The sequence below is a fragment of the Lissotriton helveticus genome, chromosome 4_1, assembly GCF_964261635.1.
Source record: "Lissotriton helveticus chromosome 4_1, aLisHel1.1, whole genome shotgun sequence".
NCBI classification, from domain to species: Eukaryota; Metazoa; Chordata; class Amphibia; order Caudata; family Salamandridae; genus Lissotriton; species Lissotriton helveticus.
In genome coordinates this window covers 105,193,762-105,217,508 of record NC_136063.1, presented here as the reverse complement: position 1 = coordinate 105,217,508, position 23,747 = coordinate 105,193,762, and the positions used below count along the sequence as shown (strand labels likewise).

Genomic DNA, 23,747 nt, shown 5'->3' with positions numbered 1-23,747 from the left:
CTTTGTGGAGGGACGCCTGGCTGCCAGAATCACATCACAGACTTCAGGAGGCAAGTCGAATGGCCTCAACTGTCGCCGCTCAATCTCCACGCATGGAGGTGGAGGCTGGACAGGTTCGGGTGGAGGACCGTCCCCTGCTGCTGCTGCGACAGAAGGTCCTCCTGAAGGGGCAGGCGGATCGAGGGACCGACTGACATGCTGAGTAGCTCGGGATACCAGTATCTTCGAGCCCAGTCCGGAGCCACAAGGATAACTTGGGCCCGGTCGTGCCTGATCTTCTTCAGCACTCTGGGCAGAAGTGGTATAGGCGGAAAGGCGTACAACAGACCGCAGCTCCACTCGCGCCGAAAGGCGTCGCCGAGCGAGTGCCGTCTTGGAAACTCCAACGCGCAGAACTGATGACATTGCGCGTTCTCTTCTGTGGCGAATAGATCTAACCAAGGCTCTCCCCATTGCTGAAAGAGGCCTTTCGCCACGTCCGAGTTCAGACGCCATTCGTGATCCACCGAGCACCGACGGCTGAGTTCGTCCGCCCTGGCGTTCAGAGAACCTGCCAGGTGTTGAACCGTCAGAGTCACGCCCTGACGTTCCAGCCATTGCCAGAGGCGCAGAGCCTCCTGGCAAAGGGTCCACGACCCCACACCGCCCTGTTTGTTGCAGTACCACATGGCGGTGGTGTTGTCCGTGAACACCTGCACTACACTCCCGTTTACAAAGGGGAGGAATGCCTTCAGTGCTAGGCGAATCGCCCGCAGCTCCAACATGTTGATATGGAGCCGGGACTGCGCCGGAGACCAGATGCCTCTGATCTCCGCCTCTCCCAAGTGGCCACCCCAGCCCTGGAGGGACGCGTCCGTCACAACTACGTGCTCCGGTTGGGGAAGGGAGAGGGATCTGCCTCTGACCCAATCGCGGTCCGTAAGCCACCACTGCAACTGTCTCGCAGTGCCCTCCGAGATCAGGACATGGTCGGATAGGTTGCCCTGATGCTGGGCCCACTGAAACTTCAGGTCCCACTGCAGAGCCCGCATCCGCCACCTGGCGTGATGCACCAGTAGGATGCAGGAGGCCATCAGCCCCAGAAGCCGCAGCGTCAACCTGACCGAAACCCGGGATAATGGCTGAAAGATGGGAATCAGAGCCTGAATATCCCGGACCCGCCGTTCCGGAGGATAAACCCGAAACTGCGCCGAGTCGAGAACCGCTCCGATGAAAGGGAGCTTTTGAGAGGGACACAGGTGTGATTTCGGCACATTGACGGAAAACCCCAGCTCGTGCAGGAGGTCTGCCGTCATCTGAAGGTGGTGGACGACTGTTTGGGGCGAGCCCGCCTTCAACAACCAGTCGTCGAGGTAGGGGAAGACTGAAACCCCTAACCGGCGCAGATGAGCTGCGACCACCGCCATCACTTTCGTGAACACCCGTGGGGCGCTGGTAAGGCCGAATGGGAGCACGATAAACTGAAAGTGCTCGTGGCCTACCGTGAAACGCAGGTAACGCCGGTGGGCCGGCAGGACGGGGATGTGAAAATACGCATCCTGCAAGTCCAACGCTACCATCCAGTCTTGTGGGTCTAGAGCAGCCAAGACCTGAGCCAAAGTCAACATCTTGAACTTCTCCTTCCGGAGGAAGCCGTTGACGTCCCTGAGGTCCAAGATAGGACGGAGGCCTCCTTTGTCCTTCTTGGGCACCAGAAAGTAGTGGGAGTAGCAACCACACCCTACTTCTGGCCCAGGAACGCGCTCGATGGCCCCCTTGGCCAAGAGGGCCGTAACTTCCTCCTGCAGAAGTGTCAAGTGGTCCCCCGACACACGGTGGTTCTGCGGTGGCATGGCTGGAGGAGTGGACTCGAAGGGGAGGGAGTAGCCCCTTCGGACGAGCTGCAGCACCCACCTGTCCGATGTAATCGCGCGCCAGCGGGAGTGGTGATGGCGAACCCTGCCACCCACTGGCGTCACGTGAGCTCGAAAGCTCGGAAGATTTGGAGGCTGCAGCAGGGGGAGGTGTGGACTGACCTCGCCGCTGCCCTCTACCGCCACCACGGCGGAATCCACGGCCGCCACCGCGCTGGGGAGCGTTCTGCGGTGCGTGGCTGGCAGCCCGCGTGGGACCGCCCCTTCCTTGGCCACGAAAGGGGCGAAACGAACCCGTCTGCTGGCGCTGGGTCGAAAGACCCAAGGACTTGGCCGTGACCCTGGAGTCCTTGAAGCGCTCAAGCGCGTTGTCCGCCTTGTCACCGAACAGGCGACTGCCATCAAATGGCATGTCCATGAGGGCATTCTGGACGTCTGGCGAGAAGTTGGCAGATCTCAGCCAAGCATGGCGACGAATCGCCACCGTCGTGGACATAGCCCGTCCCAGCGAGTCGGTCGTGTCAAGACCACACCTGATCGAGTACCTCGCCGCGTCCCGGCCTTCAACCAAGGCCTGGTTGAGCTTGTCCCGCACTTCCTGTGGGCATTGCGGCAGACACTCCGCGACCGTATCCCACAGGGAGTGGGTGTAGCGGCCCAAGAGGCACGCGGTATTACAAGACCGCAGTCCAGCGCTCAAAGAGGAAAAGACCTTTTTGCCAAATTGGTCATACCGCTTCGATTCCCGATCGGGCGGGGCCGACGGGAATGCGGACTGTGAAGTGGAGGCCTGGATCACCAGACTCTCCGGGGAGGGATGGGTGGAGAGGAAGGCAGGGTCGTCCGAGCACGGACGGTGACGCCTGGCAACGTTCCGGTCAACCGGCGCACCGGAAGCGGGCCTGGACCAGGTGCCCAAAAGGACATCCGTCAGGGCCTCATTAAACGGCAGCAGAGGCTCCTGAGGGCATGACTGCGGTTTAAACACTTCCGTCAGAATGTTAGGTTTGACCTTAGCGACGGGGAGCTCAAGGCGCAAAGCCTTGGCAGCCCTCATCAGGACCACCGAATAGGCAGCCCCCGCCTCAGACGCCACAGGGGAAGGCGAGACAAACCCAGGGTTGGGCGACTCGTCCAGGCCACTGGCATCACCCAAGTCACCTACCCAGTCCACGTCATACTGGCAGGCACGGGATAAAGGGTCCTCAGACCCCTCCCAACCCTCCCCATACTCGTCCTCATCGTCGTAGACTGGGTCGACGGCATAGACTGGCTCCTCGGGGTCAATGGGCCCCATCGGCGCCGGATCCGGCGTCGGACGACGCCGGTCCGACTCCGCGTCAGGAGTCAGAGAGGGAATGGGGGTGGCGCCGCGCGGCGTCGGCGCCGGCGGAGTCCCGACGTCGCGCGGAGGCGGCACCACGGGATGACCCAACGGAATCGACGCCGGAGAGGCCGGTAGACCAGCCGGCGACGAACCTGAGGGGCCCAGCGGCGCCGGGGCCGGAGCCACCGGCGGCGTCGGGGCAGGAGCACCCGAACCGCTCGGGCCCCCAGACGGGACCGACGGGCCCGCAGGCGCCGTAGGCCCCGCCGGAGGAGACCTCGCCCTCATAGCCATGAGGAACGCATCAATCTCCTCACGCGACGCGCCTTCCCCAGGGACCGACGGGTATGGGGCAGACGGCGTCGGCGACCCACGCGGGTCCGCGGGGGTGGGGCCACCCGAACCCCCGGCCGCATCACGCGGGCGTCGGGGGGAGTCGGGGGTGCGATGACGACGCCCCGACTTCTTACGCTTACCTGACGAACCGGAGGAATGGTGGCGACTCCCGGAGCGCTCATGGCGGCTCCGCGATCGTTCCCTCGACCGCTCCCTCGACCTCCGACCGGACCGGGACCGACACTCGGAGCTCGAGAAGCTTGCGGGACCGCTCCCGCCTAGCTTTACCAGTCAAGGCCCGACAGTCGACGCAGGACTCCACGTCGTGGTCCGCGCCCAGACACCGGAGGCAGAGTCGATGGTGGTCGGTGACCGACATCAGGCGGTCGCACCCGTCGCAACTCTTGAAACCGGGCATCCTACCGGCACAGTAGAAGAATTAGGATTTAACAAAAACTTGGTCAAAAGACCGGAGTACTGCTCTTCGGATCTGCGCTAACTGGCGCGGAAAAAAGAAGAACTGACGTAAGCGCGCGGAAGCGGCGTCTATATACTCCAGCGACGTCATCACGGCGCCGACGACGGACGCGGAGCCGCAGGGGACGCCTGCAGACGACGCCTACCGACGCGCAGGGGTACTGCTACGCAAAAGTTTCCGGATCCAGACTGACGCCTGGGGATATTCTAAGGTAAGGAATCTAATACTAACCTGTTTCTTTCAGATACTCTGAGTTATATCGCCTTACTCTATCACAGAGTGGTAATTTTTTACACTCATACAATGAGATAGTGAAGGGTTACTAGTGGATAAGAAATACATCTTATTACGCAACCTTAGCCAAAAACTTACCCGGAGGAGGCAGAGTTGCTCCATTAACTTATCGGCAGCACAGGCAAACATAGTAGACTTGCGGTGGCGTACATGGCCCAGCATGTGACCTTTCATTCGATTAAAGCTGCCAGGTCCTCGCTCTTGATCGCAAGCTATACAGGAAATAAGGAATAAAATTAACTATTACCATGTATACACAAGGAGTGTGACATAAAGAAACATTGTACAACTGGTACAGAAACAAACTAGTATGAGCTACCAAAAGATGAAATCCCGCTATAATAGGTGTACGCTTTACACTGAGCTATTAAACATTCACAGGAATCTCTTACCAACCTTGGAGTCCCAGACTGCACCATCCCTATATAATGCAAAGCACCCGATGCTCAAGACCCCACTTGATGTTACGCTGCCCTGTCATTCCATTTGCTTTTTTATTGAGGGAGAGAACAGGTCACACACTAGTACAAACAATGGGTAAGAAGCTAAAAAAATGGAGGTCCGGTCTCAATTAGGTCAAGATTGGAGTTGGTCTAATTGAAGAATGGTACACAGTGCGATGCCCGCCTACGTTCAGTGCCTGTTGTATGAAGCTAACTCTGTATATACTATACAAAAATTAGGTATAGTGTGCACAGAGTCCAGTGAAACCCCAAATGTAGCAGAGGTAAAAGTAGAAAGCACCTTACTCTCTATTTGTGGTAGTGTGGGTGAGAAGTAAGGCTTTATCAGGAGTTAGTATTAAGCATTTGTTGTACACACTCAATCAGCAAATGATATCACACACTCAAAGACTGAACTCAGACCAATTTTGTTCGTATAAAAATATTTCTAGAACCAAGCCAAGCCTGGCACAGGTAAGTTAAATAAATGCTTTGCAGAATATATTCTGCTGTGTTTACAAGTGAATGCAAGTTCAAATGCAGTTGTTTGAAATACAGGTTAGTCAAGGTATTGAAATTACTGTACAGATTAGTTTTAAGTTATTTTTTAGATTACTTTTTCGACTCAGTGTGATATGCCTAGATATCACACTGGGACATTTCCTTGAGAAAAGGTAAGTAAAATCAGTTTTGCACAACTGTTATTTTTCAGGTTTCCATACAAATTAACTCCACACTTACATTTTTCTGAGTAAAACAGTCAATAGGTTCCTATGGAGAGAAATGAAGTTAACGGTTACCAGGTAGGTAATCGGTCTTTGGGGTTGAGCTTCTGGGGTTAGAACAAGGGTTTCCCCAGGGTCAAGGATGCACTCTTGTTACACCCTCAGCGGCACTAGGGCGACCGAGTGAAGAGTGCTGAGGCCCAAGGTTATCCAATGGGGATAGGGAGCGTCCGGTTGGTGGCTGCTTACGAGCAGGCCGCTGGGTTGTGGGGGAGTCCTAGAGGGGTCAATCCACAGTGGACTCGGACTCTGAAACCCTGGGGGACTTCACTGGGGACCAGAGGGCCACTGAAACTCAGGCCGTAGGCGACGGGTGCAGTGGTGGTTCCAGGCTTTAGATTTCTTTGTCCTCAGCAGGCTCAGAGTCTGTCTTGGGAGTTTTCTTTTGAACAGAGCTGCTGTTCACAGCATATCCATTCTTTGTTGAAGGCAGTCAGTCCTCCCAGGGTTCTGGAAGTAGCTGGCTGCAGGACAAGGTGCCATTTGGCGCAGGATCTCTGGAAACTGCAGATGGGCCAGTAGGGCTGGGGCAGAGTAAGTTGTTCTCTGCAGTCTCCTCTGCTAGGCGTCTTCTTTCGTCCTTTATCTTCTTAGGTTTTGGGGAATCTCTCTTCTTGGTTCAGGGCTGCCCCCTAAATACCGTATTTAGGGGTGTTTTAGGGGTCTTGAGATCAGTGGCCAATGGGCTATCTACCTTAGGGTGACAACACCCTTGGTATGCTCACCCCACGTGGGGGAGTGAGCACAATACCTAATCCTCATTGGGGAGTGCCTGCCATCTGCAAGATGGCGGGCACTGAAGAGTGTGCTTCACCTCGCCTCCCACACCTGAGGGGTGGGGTTGACAGAGTTGAGCACACCTTCTGGGGTAGCTCATTTTTCCTGCCTGATTTCCCGCCTAAAAGGAGGGGAGACAGAAAGGGGGCCTGCTCCTGATAGCAGGAGAGGTTGGAGGTCGCATTACAAAGGCTGCAAGGCCTTTGAACTCCCATGCCACAGATTGGCCTGGGGAGGTGTGACCACCGTCTCCCAGGAAAATCTTTGTTTCTGGGCTCAGGGAGTGAAGGCTCCCACCCCAGGGGTCCAGAAACATGCCTTGTGGTGGCAGGCTGGTGTGTACCAATCAGAGAAAACACCAGAGGCTGGTTGCTTTTCAGGGGATCTCCAAGATGCACCCTAGACGCCAGGGATTTTTTTTATAGGCAAGGGGTGGGGGCTGTCAAGAATAGGCATGCAAATGCCCCCTCCCCAAACCTCCCCCAAAGAACCAAACTTTCCAGTTTTCAGTAAAGCCATTAGGGCGCTGTGGAGTTCGTGATGACAAACTCCCAGCACCATAAACTATTATTTGCATTACTACTCTTACAATGTCTAAGAATTGGTATAGACACTGTAGGGGTACAGGGCTCATGCACCTGTACCCTCATCACTGGTATATAGCACCCAGCCAGACTAGAGGGGTGGCTGACCTATGCCAGGGCAGTGGGTTGAAGGCATGGCACACACGGATGTGTGCCATGTTGACTCTTCACTTTGTTCTGCACCAAAACATGCAGCCTGCAACGGCAGTGTGTGGGTGTAAAAGTACAGGATTCTAAGTGTGGCACAATATGTGCTGCAGCCCTTAGAGGCCTTCCCTGGCCACAGTGCCCTTGGTACCCATGGTACCTTTTACAGGTGAGTGACATGTGGTCATAGAAGTGCCAATTGGGGGTCAAGGTACAGTTTTGGGAAAGAACACAGGCCCTGGGAACCTGATTAGCAGGGACCCTGGGCCTATCAAGTCAAAGTGCATCAGTAGTTTGGCAAAAAGTGGTCGGGTTACTGCAAGAGAAACCCATCTTCCTACACCTGTCTGATGACATGAACCAACTCTGGAGACTGTCTTACAATGTGGGCAAAGAAAGTTAAAAAAAAATGTTATATTGGTCATAGACAGCAAGCAATTACTCCAGGACAGTCCATCATGTTCTTACCCTGTCTGTAGCATTACATGTAAAATTCATCTGCAAATGAAAGGACTCGCCAATGTGTTTCTGCCACATTCTGCCTTTCGGAAGCATGCAGCTATGCCACAGCCAGTTCTGCAGAGGCCTTTGCTACAGAGGGCAACTTGTTTCAGGAAAGAAGGGATCACAGCAATTCTGAATAATGATATTTGGAAGGAGATTTCCTATATGCAATAGTGATTAACAATGGAACTAATATACGAGAATATATCCAATGAAGACAAGGTAGCACATTAAAGAGTGCTGTGAACATTATGCATTACAAAAGGGGGTGGTGATGGACGGAGCATCTGAATCAATCAAACACTCACACCCAGTCAAAAGATCTGGGTTTAATCCATCACCGTTCTTTAGCCCACTCTGCCACCCCAGTTAAGACATGGCTATATGCAAATCAGTCTGACCCTGTGCCTCATGGGAACAGTCCAGCCCGAACTGCCAAGCCATGTCTTCCCTGGACCGGAAACAAGCTTCCGAGGACCGGTTTCTGGCATTCCAGCCGTCTTTAGACAGGATAGCTTGAATCCAGTGGCAAAGTGAGCAAGGGACTCGCGTCTGAGCATACTCTGCCACACTTATGGCGGCCAAAAGCAGAACATTATGCATGACTCGGATCCAAAATTCTTCCACTCAAGAGAAGAGCAAATATTTTGTAAATGAAATGGATGACTAGCATCTTTTAGACACTCAATGACATAAGAAGGAAAGTGTAGTTGACCATAAAGAACCATGGCTTCAAAAGTGAAGCTGTAATGTGAAGTGCCAAAACATTCACATATCAGTGGGAACCAATTAATTTAATTTATCTTTTAGAAGGTGTTGAGAGTATTGTATTAGTAAGTAGAATCACATGGAAAAAGGATGGTTCAAAAAGGGGGCGCAGCACTACTGCTGTCAGTCAGATAATTATAGAAATGGAGAGGGGTTTCTGCAAAGCAATATCAATATGGTCAAACAGAGAACCACTGAAAAGCTATAAAGGCTTGGACTGCTGTTTGGAAGTCTCCAGTTTGATGTTAGCCTGGATCTCCACTGTACAATGTGGTTATTTTACTCAAACCAGAAAATAAGAGTACTTTTCCTAGGAAAGAATTTTGAAAATTCATAAAGAGGCTGAAGGTGTACTCCCAAAGTAAGAAAAACAGGTCCCCTGATGAGCCCCTTGTGCACTTAGAAATATTAAAAAGTGTTAGGCAAGAGTCACAGCTCTGTAAGGGTCCACTCTAAACTACCCTCCCCTCTCAGGAAAGGCTTTGGTTATCAGCACATACATGGTCACCCTGGAACATCCTGTCTGGTCAGAGAAACCAGAGGGTACAATACTGGGAAAGTGAGACTGTGCCACGGGCCAGTGGTGAAGTCACTGCATCTCAGATATAAGGGAATATGTTTCATGGCAAGCAGTCACATGATGAGCGTGATGACAGCAAAATCTGACTAAATTCATCATTCACTCCAGTACTTCCAACTATTCAGAAGCAGCAAGTGGGGAAGTGAGCACATACCCTCAACATGATGAATTGGGACAACTGGTCAATCACGCAGTAGGTTAGGAAGCACTATGCTTTAAAGTGGGAGAGACGACTGACCACCCACAGGAAACACAGGAAAGCATAAGACAAACAAGCCTTTGCAGAGTAATAAGTTATATAATACACTGCAACATGCCATTTAACAATCCTATTTCTACCCGCAAACCACTAGGTAAGAAAGGAACAGTCTCCTGTGGCTATTATGCAATCCAAAAGGGTATCACATTAAGCGCAGAGACACAGTTTCAATAGATGTCAATGATACACGAATACATTCACAGAGTATTTTTTTCTGTATGAATGGAATCAATGGAAAGCAAAGCAGAGTGGAAAACGTTTAGTGCAACTCAGATGGGAATGTATATGACATCAGGATCCAGTTGGGAGCAGACAAAGTAGTATAGTGACAGCTAGAAAAGGAAGGACTGTCCGAGGAAAACTGCCACAGATTCTCGTAGTTAGACAGCAAAGGTCTCCAGGATTGCACTCAACTGATTATAAAAGCACAATTTACTGAGACTCCAGAGGAAACGTGATGAAACATGTCACCTTCTAGCCTGGTTACTAAAAAGGGAGAAACCCAACCACACAGTTAGCAGCTAAAAGAGAGATGGGTGTGAACGCTGCCAAAATGAGGGATTATTTAGTATTGTAAGGACTACCTGTAGAAGGTGTAAACACAACCACACAAAGGGAGCAGGGATGGAATAACAGATCATTTGGACACAACTGTATTGTTCAAAGTTGCGGAAGGAGAATGTTCTTGGTAGTGAACGTGCATGTAACATACTGTGGAATACATATGGCTGCTGTTTGAACGAATGGGCTTCGGTCACATTTTCCTCATTAGCTGGATTAGATAACTCAAAATTGACCACAAACAGTGCAGCACTCCCTAATGATGGGGCGTAATATCCCAAAGGTAAAACCATACACTATCAGGAAATGAGAGGAGTCTGATATTTAAAACCACCCTAGGATAATTCTTGATAGCACCAAGTATACCAGTACAGTGCGCCAGGTCTTTAAAGAACACAAGAGTAGAAATTATGGTTACCAGACGGCAAGAGGGTATCTACAAGACAGTGGGAAACCAGTATCCAATAATGGAATCCGAATTTTTTTTTAGAGGCTCAAAAGTGTTCTGGGGTCAGGTCCTCATGAGCACATGGCTGAAACATGCAGCAAAGGAAATAAAGGAGTTGTTCAGGGTTGCTCAGAAATAATGGAGAACATACTGAAATGACACAAGAGCAGGCTGTAACTAACTTACTCTAAAAAAAGCAAGTCAAAAAGCAAGTCAAGCTATACCCAGATGCACTTCCATTGCCAATTACCTCCATGCAACATGGAAATGCCTACGAACTCAGAAATGCAGGTCTGATGTTGTGGAGAAATTGAATATCATCTCTGACTATCAGGGTCATTGCCTACAGCTTCTCTGAAATAGCACGTCAAAGATTTTTCCGCAAAAGCAGAAAAATAAAACTTCAAGTATGGCTAGACCAAGGGCCGTAAGACATTAACGAAGGCTGAGGGCTTTTCTGGAATAGGCAATGGCAGAGGAAAAAACACACAAAATTCTCGGAATGATGAACAACTAATAGAAGACCTAGGAGAATGGTCTGAAATAGTGCAACAGCTATCATACCCCCTTGAAAAAAGGCAACATCAATGAACAAATATAATAACCCTAAGATATGACCACTTAGTAGTCAAAGAATAAGGGATAATGATTAAGACTAAGCTATATAAACTAGACATAGTTCTGAAATTGTGACAGCCCACAGAAGGCGATAGAAAGCATCTTCTGGGAAAGAACAAAGTAACAGAGTAGACTAAATGCGTATGAATGATCCTGATGAGTGGCAAAGAGACTGCAACTCTGATCTACAAAGATGACTTCTATATTATAAAAGTGCTGTTGTGATTGTCTTATCACTTGTTATGTTTGCAAAATAGAATAAAGATAATTAATTAAACAAAATATGTAAAGAAACAACCTCTTCATAGACTTTACTGATGAGGCCAAAGTACTTCGGCGTAAAATGTTTCCTGGCAGACTTCTCATTTTTTTCCTTTGCTTTTCAGTATTTTCAGAAAGTGCAATAACCAGTACAGGTGAAGTTATAAATAGAATTTTAGCATCTTTGCAGCCAGTCCTGAGAAAGATAATGTGATCTAGGAGTCACATAGAACTATAGACTATGTGGGACCATCTGTGTTAAGTGACACTCGAGGAAAGACCTATAGGTGCAGGCAGTGGAAGCAGCTATAAACAATGCCCGTACAAGAAACAAGAAATGTTGAGAACAAAACAAAATAAATAAATGTGAAAACAATGAGAACTGCTGATTGAAAGAAGGATAACTGTTTAGATTCTGTGGGTGATACTTGAAAGGACATTGGTAATTCTTCAGAAGAGTGCTGGACAAAATGACCACCGGTGGCCACCCGGATCCAATCTCAAGTGTAGAGATGCTGAAGGTGATTTTCAAGGAAGAACATGGTTTGTTCACTGTTTCTGTCCTCCTCGAGTTCGGTTACCTGTTGAATATCCCTTGAGTTGGACCAAGATGAATATCTATTAGATGCTTCATTGGGGAGAGTAGAAGAGAGAAATCGGAAATTAACTGCACCCCTGCTATAGCTAGATATATTGTAGGAGATGAAAATAATTGAAATAATTAGCAGGTATGGCTGACACCCTTTTCCTTGTCCCCAAGAAAGGTGACTACGGGAGTTCCGCAAGGCTCCATCCTGAGGTCCCTTCTCTTCAACGTTTACATCACGCCTTTAATCTATCTGACGGAGGAGCTGGGAGCTAAGATCATAGCTTACGCAGATGATTCTCAGCTCCTCTTTACGTGGAAGGAAAAAGACTTGTCCCCGGACTTAACCGGAAACTGTCTCTCAGCCGTTTTTGGCTGGCTTGCAAGGACTCAGCTCAAATGCAATGAGGACAAGTCTGAGGTCCTTCTTTATGGGTCTTTCCCTCCCTGTTTTAGAGAAGAACTTTGGCCTGCAGACGACCCCAGGCCGAACTCAACTGGCAGTCTGGTAAAGAATCTTGGGCTCTGGTTTAGTGAGGACCTCAAATTCTCACCACAGATAAAAACACTGTCCGGATATTGCTTTGGCACACTGAAATTACTGAGAAAATATCTGCCATGGCTGCCTAGGTCGGCTAAGGACATGGTGACCCGTGCCCTTATTTTGTCGCAGATTGATTACGCCAATGAGTTATATACTGGCCTTCCCTGATACCAGCTAAAGAAGCTGCAAACTATTCAAAACGCAGTAGCAAGAGAGCTGGTGGGCATCCCGAGCAGATCAAGTACACAGCAACACCTCTGGGATTTGCATTGGCTCCCTGTGGCGCAACACATTTAGTTCAAGGCCCTTACTCTTGCTCACGGTGCCTTATACAAATCTGGGCCGCCATATCTGAGGAGATGCTTTGACTTCTATGAGCACCAAAGACTTATGAGATCAACAGCACAATGCCTTGCAGTTATCCCCCGCTACGGCCTTGCTCGAACGGGGGCTGCTCTCTTTCCTCAAGGCGGCCAAGGATTGGAATGCCTTCCCATATGAACTGCGACACACTCAGGATCTCAGGCTGTTTAAAAAGCAGCTAACTAAAATCACAGTCTCTCTTGTCTCCTGCAGTTGGCACGCGCGCCGGGACACTCTTGAGTATCCGTGCGCGCTAGGAGTGCTGGATAACATAACATAACAATAATTGACTACTATTATCTCAGCACTCTGCTTTAAAATGTATCATAGCCTTTTCCACGAAGAAGCACAGGCACTTTTTGGATATGAATGAATGTTACATGATCCTACCTGTGTATGCCTGACTCATTGAGCGCTGTATGTCTGGGGTCAGGATACGAGATATTTCACGCTGCCTGTTCTTGATGTATTCGTTCTGGTCCAGTATGAAGTTACGTAGCTGAAAAAACCCCATAATAAATGCATCATGAACAAAGGCTCACATTTTGAATCACTCCTCTAATAAAACCTATATGTGAAAATTACAGAGTTATGAGCTAGAATTGAATAAACAATCACTACACACTAATTCACCATTAGGGACTATAGTCTGAAGTTTCCAATGCTAGAGACAAGCCCAAGACCAATGTCATCATTCCTCAGTAATTCTTCCTTTGCATCTTGTCTGGTACTTAATTTGGAAGGAGGGTTGAAAAGGAGTATTTGTATCATGCAGAACACACCAGACTGAATGTCCCAACTGTTAGGGTGGAGTTTAAAAATATTTTCAAGCCTGTGAGATTGTACAAACATCCATCAGTGACATCTGACAGTACACACTCACTGTAAGCTTCCTTCTCTGCTAGAAGCGAATTGGTACAATCAACCGTAATTTATTTATATCTTGAAAAAAACAGCAAGCTTCCCTACATCCCAAGTTGCAATCATTAATCTATGCATTTAAGTTGTTACAAAAAAATCTAATTGCTCGTCGAATAAGTATCTTTTAAAAGTAATGGGTGTCAAGCTTTTACCAATGTAAAGTAAGAGAACCACTACCTGGTGGAATGCCATTCTTACTGTGTTTATGTTATTGTAGTTTTGAAAGTAATTGCTTGTTCGGGGTGGGTTTTCAAGACATTGACTATGCCCAGTTGGGGTCGGCATAGCGTGGGTGGGGGTTGGAATGTTGTTAATTTTGAATCCATAGTAAACATAGATTCAGAGCACATATTCTATATATATTGCATCAGAGTAAGCTACACAAAGACGATGTCCATGTTAGGAAGATCAAATGCCACAACAAGGGATAGCATGTGATCAACTAAACAGAATTTGTTTTATAACTTGGAATGTGAGAGGCCTGAATGACTTCCGTAAACTCTGCAAAATACTGACATACTTAACGAGGCATAATCTGCTCTGTAAGACCTGCCCGACCCCCCTGGTCTATTGTACTACCTGTATTATCGAGTTACTTGACTGTATACGCTCACTCTTTATATTTTGTTATAATGTTTGACGCACCTGTGTGACTATGTATATTGTTATATTGTTGACGCACCTGGTTGACTTTGCACACTTTACCCACACCACCTCAACGATCCCTACTTCTCTACTACTGGTGCACCTGTGGGACTATACATCCTGCACACACCCACCTCAACTATGCCCACCTTTAAGCTCTAAATATTTTAAACACGCTTAAGCAAGTATATGCTCCTTATTTTTGTACTTTATATTATTGACGCAACTGTTTGTCTATGCACCGTGTACCGACACTACCTCACCTGTGACCTACTTCATGTTCTTTGACCTACCTATGTAACTAAGCACCTTGTACCTAACTACCTCAAATATTACTTTGTATATACTCCTTATTACTTTGTATTTTTATCCCCGTGTCCTTGTAAAGCGCTCTGATATCTGCAAAGATCTTGTTCGCGCTATATAAAACTTTCAAAATAAATAAAATAAATAAATGTTGCATTGCTTCAGGAAACACATCTTTCCCTGAGTAGTAATATATTTTCCTAATTTCCATGCTGCGGGGTTCACATCTCATTCTAGGGGTGTAATTACTTGGGTTAACCCCAGATCAGGGCTTTCACTAGCAGTCAGAGAGACCGATCTTAATGGTAGATACGCACTCACTAGGAGTTTTGGTAAAGGGTTGGATTTAATATTAGTTAACATTTATGGTCCTAACTTCGACAACCCACAATTTTATGACTCTCTCTTCTCCAATTGCACAGGGACACCGCTTTGCCACAGCTATGGAGAGGCGACCTTAACTGTGTTCTTGACCCACGCCTGGACTGCTCAGGTGCTCCAATATGTCACCCGTCAGCGTCTGCTAGAGCTATAAGCAACATAGCTATGCAGTTAGATCTGGTGGATGTTTGGAGATCTCGATTTCCCAGTTTAGGGGGTTCACACACATGATTTACACACAAGAATAGATTACTGGCTGATCTCGCGACCACTTCTCCAAGTTCAGGATTGCTCTGTTTTCTGCTGTGCTGTTTTCCTGACCACTCACTGATTGTACTTGATGTAGCGATTCCCCTAGGGGAACGTCGCCTTTCGCATGGTGCTTCCCTCCATATTCTTTATTGGATACAGAATTACAGAATTTATGGCTGAACTTGATACAGCAATAGAGGATTTTTTAGACCTCAATATATACTTGGTCGAGCTCTTTTCCATGGTGTGTGAAACTTTCAAAGTGTATATATAAGGGGGTGGCTATCTCTAAACATTTAGGAGTTCTTTGAGATATTAGAAACAGACTATCGCTACTTGAGAAAAAACTAGGCAGACTTGAGCAAGATCCTCTGACTAGCAGACGCGCTCAAGTCGAGGAGGAACTCAAGAAAACTATTGAGGCGTATCATGAGGCAGCGGATTGCGAGTTAAAACACATGGGTGAATATGCGGTTGCTAAAACATATGGGAAGGGGGAGAGGCAGAGCTCAGTGCTTGCTGCAATTGCTCGCCAACTTAGTAACTGAAATACGAGATTCAGGGGGCGAATTGTTAAAAGGAGATAGCTAACAGATTTTATAGGTATTACATGGACCTATACAGCTCTAAAGTGACGCCAGAGGGCACTGCTATTCAGGATTACCTGGACTATATACAAATTCCGTGACTCACCATAGGGAATATCTTATGAGATCTCCATCTGAGATCCTGGCAGCCCTAAATTCAAATGAGAGATGGGAGCGCACCAGGGCAAGACGGGCTCACAGTGGGCTTCTACAAAGCTTTTAAGGATATCTTAATCCCTTATTTGTGTACTTTATTTGAAGAGATGGGGAAACTGGGCGATGCTTCAATCTATGAGAGAGGCCTTGATAGTCACTTTGCTGAAGCAAGGGAAGTCTCCTGACGAATGCCTGTCCTACAGGCCCTTATTACTCCTTAATGTTGATACTAAAATATATGCTAAAGTCCTAGCAAATAGCTTGGCCCCACTGGTCCTTATAGTAACGTGCCCGGAGCAGGCAGGGTTTATTTCGAGTTGCAGCCTGACATATAACTTGAGAACAGTATTTGTGGCCATCCAACATGTCAGGCCCGACATTGAGTCAGTTGCGGTCTTCATAGACGCCAAAAAGGCATTCAACTCTGTCGAATAGGCCTTTTTGTTGCAGGTATTGCGACGAATCAGGGTGGGAGAGATTTTCCTCAAGTTTGTATCGGTCCCCTATCATAGTTCAGTTGCTAAGGTCCTTGTGGGGGAAATGGTCACTCAACCAATTATGATATTGAGAGGCACGTGGCAGGGCTGTCCCCTGTCTCCATTATTATATGCAATTGTAGCGGAACCTCTGGCTTGAGCGCTCCGTGAGTACCACGGGCAGAGGAATTCGCTTCCCAAATCATAATCTCATAATATCTGCTTATGCAGATGACATGCTACTGTATGTCAGGGAGCCGCGATCCAACTTGACACTAATAATAAACGAAGTGAAGAGATTTGGAGGTGTTTCTTGTTTGAAAATGAATTGGGCCAAACCTATTATACTACTGCTGACCCTATCAACAAAGCTAGTTGCCCTGGACTTCCCTCTAAGGTGGTCCTTGGACCCGGTGCGATACCTTGGGATAAAAGTCCACACCAACAAAAAATTAGTAATTAGCGACAATTATGGCAGGGTATTGCAAAATTAGAAGAAGATATTGACCGCTAGATTTGACTTCCCTGGTCTCTGACGGGACGCATCTCGCTAATGAAGATGGTAGTCTAGTCTAGATTTTTATTTCACTTCCTTTGGTCCTACCTAAACACATTTAAGATTCTACATTCGTTAATGTTGAGATTAGCCTGGGCCGGCAAGCAGCCCAGAGTTAAATGGGATACTCTTACACTCCCCTACTGCATGGGTGGTTTGGGAGCCCCCGATTTAGAAATATATTACAGAATTGCCCAATGTTCACATGCACCTTCTTGGGTACATGGCCCTCTGGATCTCCCTCATTTGTATATCGAGGGGACTATGGTCGATCCGGACATTCTCCCTTAGAGACTGGCCCGTAATCCGATTTGACGGCATAGCATCCTTGACTCAATCGACTCAACAGGTCACGCTTGGCATGATTTATTAGAGGCAAGCATTTGCTCTGCTATACTGTCTGTTATTGCCAGTAGAGTGGTGTCAGTGGCTCCCAATGAATCAGTAGAGGGAGACAGGGCGGGCTTTACAATCACTTAATATTTTTACTATGGGTGATCTATTGCGTAGGGCAGGGCCCTCACATGGGACGAGGTAGCAGCAGAAGGGCAAGACTTCAAAACACTCACACAATTGTATTTCCTCAGGTTACGGCATGCTCTGCCATCGCTGTAGGGACATAACCTTCAGGAGCCACCTGAATTACTCACTTTCTCATACTTGCTCCGAGCCAAGTCTCTCAGGAAATTAATCTTTAAACTAGATGGCATATCACAAGGATTTAGAAGAACGTAGTATCGCAAATCCAATCTAGATTGTAAGAGCGATCTGGAGGTAGTAATAGATGATGATAAATGTAGATACTGCTGTGAGGTCACGCTGAAAGTCTCATTAAACGGCAGACCCAGATTCATGCACTTTAAATTCCTTTTAAATTGAATATACTACACTCCAGAGAAATTGTTGGGATATGGCTTGAGAGACTCGGCCAGGTGTGATCGCTGTGGTGAGGACCCTGCGGGCTTTCTTCATCTGGCCTGGCACTGCCTTCAGATTGCCGAGTTCTGGTGCCAACTATTTCAGAAGCTTAACGAGATCACTGGTCTCTCGCTTGCCCCAGAGAGCCTACTGGCACTACTGGGTTACACCAAGGAAATACAGAAAGATGTTCGTAAATTGATGTCACTGGGGTTGCTACTCGCGTAACACAAAGTGACAATGTGGTGGGCTCTGGGACCTGTTCCTACACTCAGAATGGTCGAAAGACATGTTGTTTTTTATAACGCAGAATGAGTTGTATAATGAACTGTTATCCCTCAGTGTCGACCTAAGAGCTTTTGGGGACTGTATAAACAATTTCGTACTGGCAATGATGCAGAGGAGACAGAGAAGGAGAGGAAAATGCTACTTACCAGTATGCATCTGTTCTTGGCATGTAGAGCTGCAGATTTCTACACTTTGCATTAGATCACCACCTGGTGTTGGGCTTGGATGATTGCATGTTGTTGTCGTCTTGGAAGAAGTCTTTGTAGTCACGAGATAAGTGACTCCTCCCTTGGACGATAGTGCGCATGGGCATTGGCTCCATCCTTGGATTGTTTTTCGCCATGATGGGAAATGATGGAGTTAGTAGAAACAAAGAAAGGATGTCCATGCGTGTATATCTAATTAAGATAAAACTGATACAGGTCCCGGGGAGGAGGTCCCTTCGTGTAGAAATATGCAGCACTACATGCCAAGAACAGATGCATACGAGCTGCAGATTCAGCTCATATGCCAACCAATTTAGGATTAGTTCTTAGAACCACCTTGTTACAATGTAATTGTAAGAATGGCTCTTGTATAGTGAAAGCTTGAATTTCATTTACTCTTCTAAGAGAATTGCGAATTGTTAAAAGGAGATAGCTAACAGATTTTATAGGTATTACATGGACCTATACAGCTCTAAAGTGACGCCAGAGGGCACTGCTATTCAGGATTACCTGGACTATATACAAATTCCGTGACTCACCATAGGGAATATCTTATGAGATCTCCATCTGAGATCCTGGCAGCCCTAAATTCAAATGAGAGATGGGAGCGCACCAGGGCAAGACGGGCTCACAGTGGGCTTCTACAAAGCTTTTAAGGATATCTTAATCCCTTATTTGTGTACTTTATTTGAAGAGATGGGGAAACTGGGGCGATGCTTCAATCTATGAGAGAGGCCTTGATAGTCACTTTGCTGAAGCAAGGGAAGTCTCCTGACGAATGCCTGTCCTACAGGCCCTTATTACTCCTTAATGTTGATACTAAAATATATGCTAAAGTCCTAGCAAATAGCTTGGCCCCACTGGTCCTTATAGTAACGTGCCCGGAGCAGGCAGGGTTTATTTCGAGTTGCAGCCTGACATATAACTTGAGAACAGTATTTGTGGCCATCCAACATGTCAGGCCCGACATTGAGTCAGTTGCGGTCTTCATAGACGCCAAAAAGGTATTCAACTCTGTCGAATAGGCCTTTTTGTTGCAGGTATTGCGACGAATCAGGGTGGGAGAGATTTTCCTCAAGTTTGTATCGGTCCCCTATCATAGTTCAGTTGCTAAGGTCCTTGTGGGGGAAATGGTCACTCAACCAATTATGATATTGAGAGGCACGTGGCAGGGCTGTCCCCTGTCTCCATTATTATATGCAATTGTAGCGGAACCTCTGGCTTGAGCGCTCCGTGAGTACCACGGGCAGAGGAATTCGCTTCCCAAATCATAATCTCATAATATCTGCTTATGCAGATGACATGCTACTGTATGTCAGGGAGCCGCGATCCAACTTGACACTAATAATAAACGAAGTGAAGAGATTTGGAGGTGTTTCTTGTTTGAAAATGAATTGGGCCAAACCTATTATACTACTGCTGACCCTATCAACAAAGCTAGTTGCCCTGGACTTCCCTCTAAGGTGGTCCTTGGACCCGGTGCGATACCTTGGGATAAAAGTCCACACCAACAAAAAATTAGTCATTAGCGACAATTATGGCAGGGTATTGCGAAATTAGAAGAAGATATTGACCGCTAGATTTGACTTCCCTGGTCTCTGACGGGACGCATCTCGCTAATGAAGATGGTAGTCTAGTCTAGATTTTTATTTCACTTCCTTTGGTCCTACCTAAACACATTTAAGATTCTACATTCGTTAATGTTGAGATTAGCCTGGGCCGGCAAGCAGCCCAGAGTTAAATGGGATACTCTTACACTCCCCTACTGCATGGGTGGTTTGGGAGCCCCCGATTTAGAAATATATTACAGAATTGCCCAATGTTCACATGCACCTTCTTGGGTACATGGCCCTCTGGATCTCCCTCATTTGTATATCGAGGGGACTATGGTCGATCCGGACATTCTCCCTTAGAGACTGGCCCGTAATCCGATTTGACGGCATAGCATCCTTGACTCAATCGACTCAACAGGTCACGCTTGGCATGATTTATTAGAGGCAAGCATTTGCTCTGCTATACTGTCCGTTATTGCCAGTAGAGTGGTGTCCGTGGCTCCCAATGAATCAGTAGAGGGAGACAGGGCGGGCTTTACAATCACTTAATATTTTTACTATGGGTGATCTATTGCGTAGGGCAGGGCCCTCACATGGGACGAGGTAGCAGCAGAAGGGCAAGACTTCAAAACACTCACACAATTGTATTTCCTCAGGTTACGGCATGCTCTGCCATCGCTGTAGGGACATAACCTTCAGGAGCCACCTGAATTACTCACTTTCTCATACTTGCTTCGAGCCAAGTCTCTCAGGAAATTAATCTTTAAACTAGATGGCATATCACAAGGATTTAGAAGAACGTAGTATCGCAAATCCAATCTAGATTGTAAGAGCGATCTGGAGGTAGTAATAGATGATGATAAATGTAGATACTGCTGTGAGGTCACGCTGAAAGTCTCATTAAACGGCAGACCCAGACTCATGCACTTTAAATTCCTTTTAAATTGAATATACTACACTCCAGAGAAATTGTTGGGATATGGCTTGAGAGACTCGGCCAGGTGCGATCGCTGTGGTGAGGACCCTGCATCGCTGTGGTGAGGACCCTGCGGGCTTTCTTCATCTGGCCTGGCACTGCCTTCAGATTGCCGAGTTCTGGTGCCAACTATTTCAGAAGCTTAACGAGATCACTGGTCTCTCGCTTGCCCCAGAGCCCCTACTGGCACTACTGGGTTACACCAAGGAAATACAGAAAGATGTCCGTAAATGGATGTCACTGGGGTTGCTACTCGCGTAACACAAGGTGACAATGTGGTGGGCTCTGGGACCTGTTCCTACACTCAGAATGGTCGAAAGACATGTTTTTTATAACGCAGAATGAGTTGTATAATGAACTGTTATCCCTCAGTGTCGACCTAAGAGCTTTTGGGGACTGTATAAACAATTTCGTACTGGCAATGATGCAGAGGAGACAGAGAAGGAGAGGAAAATGCTACTTACCAGTATGCATCTGTTCTTGGCATGTAGAGCTGCAGATTTCTACACTTTGCATTAGATCACCACCTGGTGTTGGGCTTGGATGATTGCATGTTGTTGTCGTCTTGGAAGAAGTCTTTGTAGTCACGAGATAAGTGACTCCTCCCTTGGACGATAGTGCGCATGGGCATTGGCTCCATCCTTGGATTGTTTTTCGCCATGATGGGAAATGATGGAGTTAGTAGAAAGAAAGAAAGGATGTCCATGCGTGTATATCTAATTAAGATAAAACTGATACAGGTCCCGGGGAGGAGGTCCCTTCGTGTAGAAATATGCAGCACTACATGCCAAGAACAGATGCATATGAGCTGCAGATTCAGCTCATATGCCAACCAATTTAGGATTAGTTCTTAGAACCACCTTGTTACAATGTAATTGTAAGAATGGCTCTTGTATAGTGAAAGCTTGAATTTCATTTACTCTTCTAAGAGAAGTAATAGCAACGAGGAAAGCTGTTTTCCATGTGAGAAATTGTAGTTCACATTTGTGTAAAGGTTCAAAGGGGGGCCCTATGAGCCTGGTAAGAACAATGTTTAGGTTCCACACTGGAGAGGGTGGTAACCTAGGAGGAAGTAAAATGCTACTTACCAGTATGCATCTGTTCTTGGCATGTAGAGCTGCAGAGTTGCACACTGTGCATAGATCGCCACCTAGTGTTGGGCCCGGATGTTTGCAGTTTGTTGTTGTCCTGAAAAGTTCTTTGGAAGTCACGAGATAGGTGACTCCTCCTTAGGACCACATTGCGCATGGGCATCGCATAAAAGCTTTTATTGCTGGTATTCGAAACAATGACATATGTTGTCTGTTTTGTAGATATGCGTCAATGGATGCAAGATGTAAATGTATAGATGAATACGCCAGATTACATTTTTGTAAATGGAGAAGGCAACAGATAATATTTTGGATGGAAGCATCTAAAGGATCAATTTGATTATCATTGCAGTAAATGGCAAATCTTTTCCATTTAGCAGCATAGCAAGCTCTAGTAGTAGGTCTCCTGGCTTCTTTAATGATATTCATACAGTCTGGTGGCAGGTTAAGGTAACCATACTCTAAGATTTCAGGAGCCAGATCGCCAGATTCAGTTGACCTGGATCCGGATGCCTGATGTCTCCATGGTTCTGCGTTAGCATGGATGGTGTCAGAGACAGTTTTTGGAATGGAACTAAAGAAAGTTCTGGCAGTGTGGTGAACCACAGTTCGTGTGCCCATGTGGGAGCTGCCAGGATCAGTTTGAGAGACTGTTGTCTGAGCTTGCGTACCACTAATGGTATTAGTGGGATTGGCGGAAAAGCGCACGCAAATCTGCCTGACCAGTTCATCCCTATCGCATTACCCTTGGACAACGGGTGTGGAAACCTGGCGGCGAAGGTTCGGCATTTTGCGTTTTCGTGTGTGGCAAACAGGTCTATGTCTGGATGACCCCACTTGTGAAAGAATGGTTGAAGAACTTGCAGATGTAGTTACCATTCGTGAATCTGTTGTGTCTGTCGACTTAACAGATCGGCTATCTGATTGTGAACTCCTGGAAGGTGTTCTGCAAGCAGATATATCTTTTGTGGAATGGCCCATCTCCAAATGTTTTGTGCGAGCTGGGACAGTTGCAGGGAATGTGTGCCTCCTTGTTTTTTTATGTAGTACATGGCTGTCATGTTGTCCGTCCGGATTAAGACAGCTTTGTGCACTTGGAAGGACTTTAGTGCTAGGAAAATCGCCAGCAACTCTAGGTGATTGATGTGGAGCACCTTTTATTGAGCGATTCATCTTCCCTGAGTTGTGTGGTGGTGCATATGTGCTCCCCATCCTGTGAGGGATGCGTCTGTTGTCAGTACTATCTATGGAACAGGCTTGAGGAACGGCCGCCCTCTGGACAAGTTTTTGGTGTTCCACCACTGCAGAGAGCGATATGTGCGGCTGTCCACCAACCCCAGGTCTGTTAGTTGTCCTTGTGCCTGATTCCACTGATGTGCTAGACATTCCTGCAATGGGCGCATTTTCAGTCTTGCATATGGTACAATAAAAATGCAAGATGACATCATGCCTATTAATTGCATGAACACTCTGGCTGGGAGAGAGTGTTGGTGTTGAAACCATGTGACTAAGGCTTGAATGCTCTGTATCCTGGCTGGACTGGGATAAGCTAGAGCTGTATTGGTGTTTATGGCAGCCCCTAGGTATTTATGTACATGAGAGGGCTGTAGATGTTGTAAACCCCAAGTTGTGCAGTGTCTGAATTGTGTGAGATGTGTGTTGAACACACTGGTTGAATGACTTGGCCTTTATGAGCCAATCGTCTAAGTATGGGAAGACATGGATATGTTGTCTTCTGAGATGTGCTGCTACTACTGCTAGGCACTTTGTGAACACTCTTGGTGCAGTTGCGACCCCAAATGGAAGGACTTTGAATTAATAGTGTCCTTCTAGCACAAACCTGAGATACTTCCTGTGAGAAGGATGTATGGGAATGTGAAAGTAGGCGTCCTGAGGTCTAGTGTAGTGAGGAAATCGCC

The 23,747-nt window shown here is 47.3% G+C and overlaps 1 protein-coding gene across 4 annotated transcripts in view; it reads right to left on the bottom strand.

The window, feature by feature from the left end:
- Nucleotides 1-23,747, bottom strand: part of NUGGC (nuclear GTPase, germinal center associated) — a 1,180,213-nt gene that overhangs the window by 279,491 nt on the left and 876,975 nt on the right. For all 4 annotated transcript variants that reach the window (XM_078686520.1, XM_078686521.1, XM_078686519.1 and 1 more), the window contains exons 20-21: nucleotides 12,907-13,015; nucleotides 4,367-4,500 (exon numbers count right to left, since the gene is read on the bottom strand). In XM_078686520.1, the coding sequence (XP_078542646.1) occupies nucleotides 4,367-4,500; nucleotides 12,907-13,015 (243 nt within the window). The remainder of the gene's footprint in view (nucleotides 1-4,366; nucleotides 4,501-12,906; nucleotides 13,016-23,747) is intronic.